We start from the raw sequence: 10,172 nt of genomic DNA on the forward strand, positions 1-10,172 counted from the left end.
AAGAAAGAAAGAAAGAAAGAAAGAAAGAAAGAAAGAAAGAAAGAAAGAAAGAAAGAAAGAAAGAAAGAAAGAAAGAAAGAAAGAAAGAAAGAAAGGAAGAAAGAAAGAAAGAAAGAAAGAAAGAAAGAAAGAAAGAAAGGAAGAAAGAAAGAAATGATTGATTTGTCTCTCCTCTCTACCAGCTCCCAGTCCTGGGTCTGTATCTTATCACCTTCTCTTGCTACCCTCTGACTCCACTGCCTTCAAAAATCTACACTCCCACCCCAAACCCAGTCTTTTGCTTCTGCCTCTACAACATTTGACCCTATTTCTGCCTTTCTGCCTTAGATTTTTTCTCTTCCAGACAGATTACAAATATTTCCTTTTTCTTCCCTCACCCACTTCCTGCATGCTGATGGATGATGTCCTAGACATGGTATTATCTCCCACCCAGTATCTCTTCAGGCAGCCTAGAAAAGCTTTCCACCAGTCATTGCATCCAGTCACCCTGTGTGTATGAAATACTCTGCTAAAGCCACCCAGGCAAATCAAAGAACCTTTTATCGTTAAGGACCTCAAGAGTAAACCCCAATGGCCTCCCATTCCTAATACCTCACACCTGTCCCTCTCTGGTAGTTCTTCCTCGTATCTAAACTCTATCTCTCATGCTATAATCAAACTTATCTTGCTGTCTGTCTCAATGGAAAAGAATCCCTCTCTTTTCTATCCTAAACCTTAAGGACTGATGTACTGATTGCCTAATTGTGTCACATGGGGGTTCTGTCTCCAACTAGATAGAGTGTATGCAACTTGAAGACAGAAAACCATGGCCTCTCCTTCAGTACCTCCCATCTTACCAAGAAGAGGGAGCTCTACATAGAAAAAAGTAGAGAGGAATAGGAAGGAAGTTAGTTAGGAAGTGAAGGAAGGAAGGAAGGAAGGAAGGAAGGAAGGAAGGAAGGAAGGAAGGAAGGAAGGAAGGAAGGAAGGAAGGAAGGAAGGAAGGAAGGAAGGAGAGAGGGAGGGAGGGAGGAAGGAAGGGAGGTGTAGTGTTTTAAGATTTACAGAACACTTGCATTACTATAACACTGAGTTAATTTCTGTAATACTCAGTTTGTTTCTCTATAAAATAAGGGATTGGATCCTATGATCTTCAATGTACTTTCTAGCTCTGGATACATAGGCCATGAGCTCTAAGACAAAAATGAAATCATGCCTGTCCTCAAGGAGCTTATGTTCTCTAAAGAAAAACAACATACACAAAATATATAACACATTAGAAGACCTGCATTTGAATCCCAGCTGTCACTATGTGACCATCAGCAAGGCATTTAACTTTCCTGAGCCTCAGTTTCCTCATCTGTACAATGAGGAGTTGGTCAAATGATTTCTGAGATTCCTTCAAGCTCTAAGCCCTGTGATCCCAGTCATATTTTTTTCAAAGACCGGCTATTCTCTGCCATTCTCATGAGAACAGGGCTTCAGCTCTTTATTTAGCTCCTCTTCTCCAACCTCCATCCAACCCTTCTTTTGCCTGTTTGCATTTAGTCTAGACTATATTACTTTGCAAATTGTTAACGTTCTTGTCTGGGACTTTGCAAATACCACTCCTCAATGCAGCTCGTTCTTCCCATTTCTGTTGTCTATCCAAATACTCTTCCCCACCCTCACCTGCACATTCTTCCAAGGCTCACCTCAAGTTTCACCTCCTCCAAGAAGTCTTCCTGGACTACTCCAACCTAGATTGGACTAGAAGCTCTTTGAGGACAAAGATTACGTCATATTCATTTTTGTACATAGCACATGGTATAAAGTGGGCACCACCCTAATACAGTCATTACCACCCATCTGGACTATTGTGGTAGCTTCCTAATGAGTCTTCCTGATATTCTTTTCCATTTTCCACCTCCCTTTAATCTATTGTACCACTAGACTTTACGTCATTTCTCTGCTAAAATAAATCTTCATTGGCTCCCAATTGCCTACCAAATTCAGTTTGCTTTGCCTAGCATTCATGGTCCTTTCAGAGTTTGCCACCATCTTACTCTTTAAAATATCACTTTCCTTCCAAGTACTCTGTGCTCCAGCCAGTCTGGACATTTCTCTGTCCCTAGAACATATGCTACCCTCTGTCATCTCTGCACCTTTGCTCCAATCTGTCCCTTCTATCTAGAATGCTCTTTATTCCTTTTTTTCCTTAATTTCTACCCATCCTTAAAGCCCCTTGAAAATGCCACCCCTTTGGGGAAGTCTTCCATCACCACCCCAGTCAATAAGTTTCCTACTGCACAATACGCTTCATTTTGTCCTTCACTATTGCACTCATCATGCCATATTGTGTTGGTCTTCACCCCTTACTAAACTATAAGTTTCATGAGGTCAGGTGCTATGTCTCATCTAAACTTTGGATCTCCTCCAGAGCCTTGCATTGTTGCAGTGGCTCAGTAAATACTTTGGTTTACCGTGTATTCAAATTGCTTAACTGTTCTTTAATTGTTCTACTTTATGTTTTTAACATCCCATTTAGATTTTTTGAAGGCAATCTGGCCTTCTATATTTGTACCCCTGACCACCTTCCCACCCAAATATAGGCCTGGACATGTATAAGATATTCAATAATATTGAGAACAGAATTTATAACTAAAGGGGCCCTTAGAGATCACCTGCTCCCAAACCCTCATTTGACAGATGAGATTACTGAGGCATAGAGAAGGAATGTAACTTGCACAAGGTCACAAAAATTGTAAGTCACAAAGCCAGGATTCAAACCCAGGTCTTCTGACTCCTTTAGTGATTGAGGGAACAGAGAAGGTGACTGGAGTAGCTGTTAAGTGGCAGGAAGAAGGGAAGAAACTAGTATGTCCACACCAGGGATAAGAGTAAGAAGAGCACTTAATAACCCTATTCAACACCACTCAGAAATGCCACCTCAAGAATATTCTGCATTCCCACTGAGGACAGAACAATAGTGATTTTATGCCACAAGAAGTTGGGGCAGGGCTGAGAAAGTCATGATGCCAACCAATATAACCATTCCAATCATTTGCTTTCTTCATTCTATGGGTCAAGCAAGTGATTCAAGGGAGAAACATCATCAACAAGAACTGTTACACAGAGTTTTTTATTAGGTTCCTTAGATCATCCCCACCCACATCCTCCACCAAACCTTTCCACTCCCATCTCCCACTAATTTGCCCCAGTGGAATGAAGAACTCATAGGAAATCCAGGAATTGACCCATCTTCTTTATCCCTTCTCTCTAGTAGTGCTCAAGACTACCCCAACTCAACCTTCTCCTTTTCCTCTCACCAAGTGGGAGAGCAAAGCACTACTTGACCCCTGAAGGCAAACTGTATTTCTCCAAGATCCCATTTAAGAAACAATTATCCTTTCACTTCCTACACTTCCCGCTCCTCCCATTCAGACTAGTTAACCCCAGATTCTTTTATGCCCAGAGTGGCTTCCAGTCAGAGACCCAGTGATTCAAGCCTCTAAACCCGAGCTCAGTACAATGAGGTCCTCCCAAAAACTAGGGCCTTATGACCCCCACAACTCTCTACCCACTAGGCAAGAGTAAAAATCCCAAATTCCTAACAGGAGGTAAAGGGATATAAGGGAAGGAAGGAAAGGGAATTAAATGGAAACCAGAAGTAGAAACGGGAGGAACTTTGAGATCAGAATTAAAATTTTTAATACAAAAAGCTTCTTTTTTTAAGATATAGCTGTATTTTTTTTTGTTGTTGTTGTCGTCGTTTAAAAATAAATATGTACTACGGAATATCTCAAGAAACTGCACTAGAGACAAAGATGTGATGTTAATATCTTTTTTCCCCACAATTATTACGGATAAACAGTAGCACCAATAAATAAATGATAACAAATATTAAAATTAAAAAAGAGAGAAATTTAGTATGTAGAATTTTCTATTTTTTTCTTATTTTGTTTTTTACATATAAAAAAAAACAGAATGGCGAAGTCTATTTCATCCAAATCACATATATACATAAACATATATATATATATATATATATATACAAACACAAGTAGCCAAATATATATATAGTATGTAGATGTATATTGAAACCTTATTTCAACAGGAATGTGTGGGGGGAGCAGGGAAAATGGGGAGGGGCAAGTGTTAGAAAAATTAAATATCTGTTTGGGGCATGCTACTGACCATCGCCAATGGTCCCCCCACCCCAGCTGAGGTGGGGAGATACTGGAAATATGAACTTTATCCCCCCCCCAAAAAAAATACAAATAGAAGAAAAAGAGTAAAAGAGAAAGAGAGAAAGAGGTATATTTATAAATAGTTGAAATTAAATATTAACCGAGAATACTGAAAAGCCCTACTCTTTTAATTAAATTAACTGTTTTAATTTCTAATTAAAAAGGGATATTAAATAAGTAATATAAAACACTTTTTTTTTCTTTTCTCTGCCTCCATACCAGGCATATGGATCCTGTTCTGTTTCTCCCCATTGTGGAGTGGGAGGAAAGGTCAGGGTCCAGGGTCAGGGAACCACTCCCACACCCACAGCCACCCATTCACCCTTCACCCTTCGTGCCTGTCTATCTTCAGACAAGCCAATTCAAACACTCTGGGGGAAGCTTCCTAGTGGTTTAGTAGTCTTGAGGGTTTATCTCTGCCTTCTGGAGCTTGCCTCAGTGAGCAAGAGGAAGACAGAGGGGATAGCTTCTCCTCCTTGGGAAAAGGTTTGGGGAGGGGGATTGCATTGGGGAGAGGGATGTATTATCACATAAAATGCACCACTCCCTATCTCCACATTATTGTAATATCCCTCCCCAGAAACGTTCCACTGTGTTGTGAAGGGCACCCAGGCATTTTAGACCCAGGGGATAAGATGTCTTGTCATCAGGGGGGTTTGGAGAGCACCCCAGCACTGTAGCGTTCTGTGGTCCCCATTCCTCCTAACCATGCTGCTTCTTCCCTGTCTTCCATCTCCCAACCCTCTCCCCCTTCTTGACCAAAAAAAAAACAAAAAAAAGAACAAAACACAACAACAACAACAACCTAGGGGGCAGGTCCAAGGTGCAATCCAAAGAGTAGCAAAACATGGGGGCCACTGCTGTGCGTATGCCAGCATGCTCTCAAAACCCAGAGCCAGGTTTCAAATTCAACCTCCAGGGGCTGGACCTCTCTCTCAGTCATTCTTCCTGGGGCCAGCAGGATAAGGCAGGCCAGGGAGGGACAGAGTGGAAGGCACAGAGAGACAGCTCTAGCCTCCCCCGAAAGAAGGTGGTGATGCCAATATCACTGCTCCCATCTTTCCCCAGCTGGATTCTGTGTGGGTATTTTTTCCCCACTCAAGTCCACAGCAGTCAAATACATCCAGTGAAGACACCAATAACGTTAGCAATGTTAATTATTAAAAAAGAATATATATATTTTATATGCACATATAAAATATATATATTTATTTTTATATATGTATATATATATGAATGCATGTACGCGTGTGGGTGTGTCTATAGGAATCCCAGAAATAAAACCCTCTAATCTTCCTGGCTCCATGATTTAGCAGCATGAAAAACAGAATTGCAATCCAACTGGAAGAGGGACCCCTGCTCGGTCTCTTGCCCGGGAATGCTTCTGCCGGAGTCACACCTTCGGGACTCAAAGTGCTATGCGCCTCTCTTCATCCTTCATTTAAGGTTTCTTTTGGATTAGTGTTAGTTTCATCATCATTGGGTTGTCAGTGTTGGTGACGGTGGTGGTGGTGGTGGTGGTGGTGGTGGTGGTGGTGGTGGCTTATGGTTTCTCTTAATTGTTCTGATTCTTTCTTTTCCAGGTCTGAGAGGTCTGGCTCTGGAAATGCCAAAGGGGGCTCACCGCCTTGGCTTGTCACATCTGCAAGGAGAGACAAAGACCAGAAGGGTTATAGAGAGTATTAACTGTGTCCAAGCATTCTACTCTCCACCGTCCCGTGCACAGTCCTACACTTAGCAAATAAAGACTGGGGGAGGAGATGTGGTCTGAACTTTTGGAAACTTCTAATTTGACAAGGTCTCAACCCTCAGGGAGCCCCACCCCACATCTGATGGGGGAAATACAATGCTTGCCCTCAAGGAACTCCCAAGGCTGATGGGGGAATCCCAAGGCTGAAGAGAGATAGTTGCTACCCTTAGGGAGTACTAAGTGTGATGGGGGAGTCAGTCCCCATTCTCAAGGTACCCCTGTTCTGATGAGGAAGATACAATATTCCTGACCTCAAGGAGCTACTACTCTGGGTGAGCTGAAACAGACAAGACTCACATTTACAAAGTGACATACCAGCAAAGTACCAACAGAGGACCAACTAATTTAAATGACATGTGTCAAGCACCTTACAAACCTTAAAGTGCTATAAAAACGTCAGCTTTTACTTTTATTATTTGTTAGTAATAAATGCTGGACAAGACAAAGTAAAGGAGTGATCAGAGTTAGTTGGAATCAAACAGGAAAGGGCAACTCAAGGGTGTGAGCTAAGGGTTTTATGGGCAATACATAGTTTAATAGAGGGGAGTAGGGAGGGCCTTCCAGGCATCAGGTATGAACCACACAAACATTTTGCAGTGGGAATACTTCCATTTGCATAATGGTATGAGTAGAGGGAGCATATTGAGAAGTAAGAAGTAAGGAGGAAAATATGGGGATGGTCAGACAAGAATCAGCCTATAACAAGGCTTAAATTTTGGCAGGGCAGGTGACACAAATAAGCCAAGCATTATCTGGGAGTGCCCCAATTCCTCTATCTCAGTCTATGAGTTCCGTCAAAGTGGAGTTAGTGAGGCATGTCTGGCAAACACCTTTATGAAGAATAAATACAGACTGATGCAGGGCATCCTCCTGCCCCCAATTTACCATCTGCTGGTTTTAGGGGAGGGAGCAAAGGAAAAGGAGAACAGAAAAGGGAAGAAATTCTGCTGCAGAATGCTTGCAGTGATGAGAACTCTGGGTCTTTTCTTCCATCCTCCTGACCCTAAAAAGACCTATCCATCACCCATGACATCCCTGCAGAGTAGTTGATTAAGTAAGACTGCGATCACATCTGGAAGACTAGAGGGGGTGGGGTCAGAGAGTGGAGGTAGGCCATCAGGCTGGGCCTGTGAAGTCTGAGGTGACTTAATTTGCTTTCTCAGTCTAAGCCAGGTGCCCAGTAACCTCAGATGCTCCCATAGTCTGTCCCCTCCTCCAACTACATAAAACCCTTTTCCCACTAGGAGAAGAAAATGGATACATCTTCTCTACCCAGCTATATCTGCAAGGACATCTTCTATTCCTAGAACCCCAGGGAAGCCAGATTAGAATATGCCTCACCTGTCCCCTACTACTCCCCCCAACACACACTCTGAGTTCCATATCACTGCATACAACAAACGGATCCCCCATACCATCATCTCAAGGTCTCGGTCCTCAGCATGCCTGCCCCCTGGGTAGTCACAATCCCAGGAATGCTAGGTAAGTGAGCAAAAAAGGCAGCCCAGGCAGACATCGTATCTAGGTCTTTATTAGTAATAACAAATGGGAAAAACCAAGTTGGAGAGGAAAGCAACTTAGGGTTTTCATTAACCTCTCCCACCCTGAACCCTTATTTGCTGCAGCATTAGGAGCACATAGGAGCCGCCTGATTTGCCCCAACAGCATCACGGTATGGAACAAAGAGTAGCAAACAAGGAGGAAGAAGATCTGAGTTCTAGTCCTGGCTCTCTTCCATTCTCTGGGATTCAAGTTTCCTTATGTGTCAAATACGTGCCTACCTCAGGGGTGTGGGGAGGTGTTATGAGAGTCCAATAAGACAATGCTGGTAAAAAAAAACAATGAGAGAGAACAAAGCAACACAAACACACATTATTATTAATAACAACCACCTGGACCCAGACAACACAGCACATCACAGGGCGTTACCCTCCACGACAACACCACCACATGGAGCCACGCCAGTCTGTGCACCCTGCCAACGGGGGCAGGTTCCCTGGCACTCGGCCAGGACAGAACCCCGACACTCCACCCTCCACCGGGGGGATCCTGAGAGCAGGAGAAAGGAGCAGTCATAGCGCAGGGAGCTAAAAGCCAAGCGAGCAGTCTGCTTCTCTGTGTGTCTGTGTCTGTCTGTCTGTCATCTCTCTCTCTCTCTCTCTCTCTCTCTCTCTCTCTCTCTCTCTCTCTCTCTCTCTCTCTCTCTCTCTCTCTCAATATTTCTCTCTCTCTGTCTCTCTCTGTTTGGAAAACCAACCTGCAAGTTCGTTCGTTTAACTCAAGCTGCCTCGCCTTGCACCTCGAGTCTGTGTTTTTGCAGGAGCATTTACACGTCTGCGGATCTTGTACAAACAAATGCTTTCTCCGCTCTGAGCAAGGCCCACAGGGACTGCAAAAAGGCAAAAGGAAAGAGATCTAAGCTAGAGCTTCAGCAGAGGGAAAAAAAAAAAAAACATCCCCGTGCAATATACCCCCACCCATCGCCATCATGGGCTCCCACCTCCCTTCAGTGCCCTCTCCCGGTCGTGCCATGACGGACCCCACTCCCCATTCCCAATATCAGAGAGCTACAGCAGAAGGAAGCAGAGGCAGCTTTGGAAAGGCCTGCATGTAGGAGCCGAACTGGGCAGAGAGATAGATAGGAGAGGAGTCCAGAAAGAAGAGGCTGGTTTGATGGGGCAAAAGAAGACACAGCGTGCTTGAGCAAAGGCAGGTCTCAGGACTCCCAGAAATGGAGGTGGGGTTTCCTCCTGTGGCATGGTATGGGGCAAAGAGCACAGGACTTGGAGTCAGGAGAACTGAGTTCAAGTCTCAGTTTTACAGCTCACTACTTTTGTGAACTTGAGCAAGTCACCTGCCTCTCCAGGCCCCAGTTTCCTCCTCTACAAAATGAGGGTGCTAAACTAGATGACCTCTAAGGGGTTATCCTGCTTTTAACATGCCAAAATGCTACAGACCAGAGAAAGACCTGTAACTAGGCACTATCCTGCACACTTTGAGGAGTTGAGGTACAGTGGGGTGTGGAGCTAGCCTACAAATTCAAGAATAGTTCCAGGGGTGGCTAGGTGGTGCAGTGAATAGAGCACCAACCCTGGAGTCAGGAGGACCTGAGTTCAAATGCAGTTTCAGATATTCAACACTTACTAGCTATGTAACCTTGGGCAAGTCACTTAACCCCAATTTCCCTGTCCTTCAAAAAGAAAAAAAAATTGTTCCAGCTCCACAGAGATATTGTGGAAGATTCAGGTTCAAATCTTGCCTCAGGTACTAAGTAGCTATGTGACCTCAGGCAAGTCACCTAATCTCTTTGGGACTAGTTTCTTCCTCTTCTGCAGAAGAAAGAGCTTTGACAAGGTGCTCCTTTCCAGCTCTAAATCTATAATCCTATGATACTGGAAAGACAGAAAGTCTAATCCAAGAAATTTCATTGTGGGGAAAAAGAATTTGGGACTCTCATTTGCGAAGTCCCTTCCCACCAATTCTCAGCTACTGTTTAATATAGGGAGCTGATCCCCAAAAGGGGCTGATTTCTCCCCAAAAAAGGAATCAATGCTGCAAGTACCATCCTTTCCAATGACCCCTGAGACACAGAGTCACACAGGCTCTAGACCTTTTTCCAACCTGTAGTATGAAGAAAGGTGGGAAACAAGGCACGGTGCCCTCCCCAAAACCAACCAGGTACAATCCTGAGAGGCCAGGAGCATTCAGGGCCTCAAGCCTTTCTGCTCCCTCTCTCTTTCCTGAGTATAGGAAGCCAGAACACCCTCTACCCCAGGAACACATTTCATTGCTCCCTAAAAGATACAACAGGAAAAAAGATTCTTCAAGGAGACAGGGTCCATGTTAATGACTGTGGCCTAGGTTGAATTAGAAAAACTTGCAACCAGAGAACCTTCTCCTGCTTTGGCCCCTCTCCACCCTCATCCAGCCATGGGATAGGAGGAGAAAAGGGGGCAACCACAACGTTCCTCAGAACCTCTCTCCACCCTCAGTCCTAGTCCATTCCACCTTCCACATCGCCGCAATGTCGTACACTTATGTTCACATTCTCCTTCCCCAAACCCTCTTCAAATGATCCCATACCCATCCTTATCTAAGATCCCCATTTGGGAGATCTCAGACTTCCAAACAAACGCATAAGCCAAGAGCTAGATTGGGCAGGCACCACTTCCCAGTGCCCATGCCAACAGAGACCCGCCACCAGTGCCCAGTGG

The 10,172-nt window shown here is 44.1% G+C and overlaps 1 protein-coding gene across 1 annotated transcript in view; it reads right to left on the reverse strand.

Annotated features, from left to right (window-relative positions):
* Nucleotides 1–3,645: 3,645 nt before the first annotated feature.
* Nucleotides 3,646–10,172, reverse strand: part of VEGFA (vascular endothelial growth factor A) — a 12,220-nt gene continuing 5,693 nt past the window's right edge. The window contains exons 5-6 of the mRNA XM_069065879.1: nucleotides 8,216–8,347; nucleotides 3,646–5,850 (exon numbers count right to left, since the gene is read on the reverse strand). Of these exons, the coding sequence (XP_068921980.1) occupies nucleotides 5,829–5,850; nucleotides 8,216–8,347 (154 nt within the window). The 3' untranslated portion in view covers nucleotides 3,646–5,828. The remainder of the gene's footprint in view (nucleotides 5,851–8,215; nucleotides 8,348–10,172) is intronic.

Source organism: Petaurus breviceps, unplaced genomic scaffold (genome assembly GCF_028583685.1).
Source record: "Petaurus breviceps papuanus isolate PSGF00001 unplaced genomic scaffold, PetGlider_PUasm1.0 90701, whole genome shotgun sequence".
NCBI lineage: Eukaryota > Metazoa > Chordata > Mammalia > Diprotodontia > Petauridae > Petaurus > Petaurus breviceps.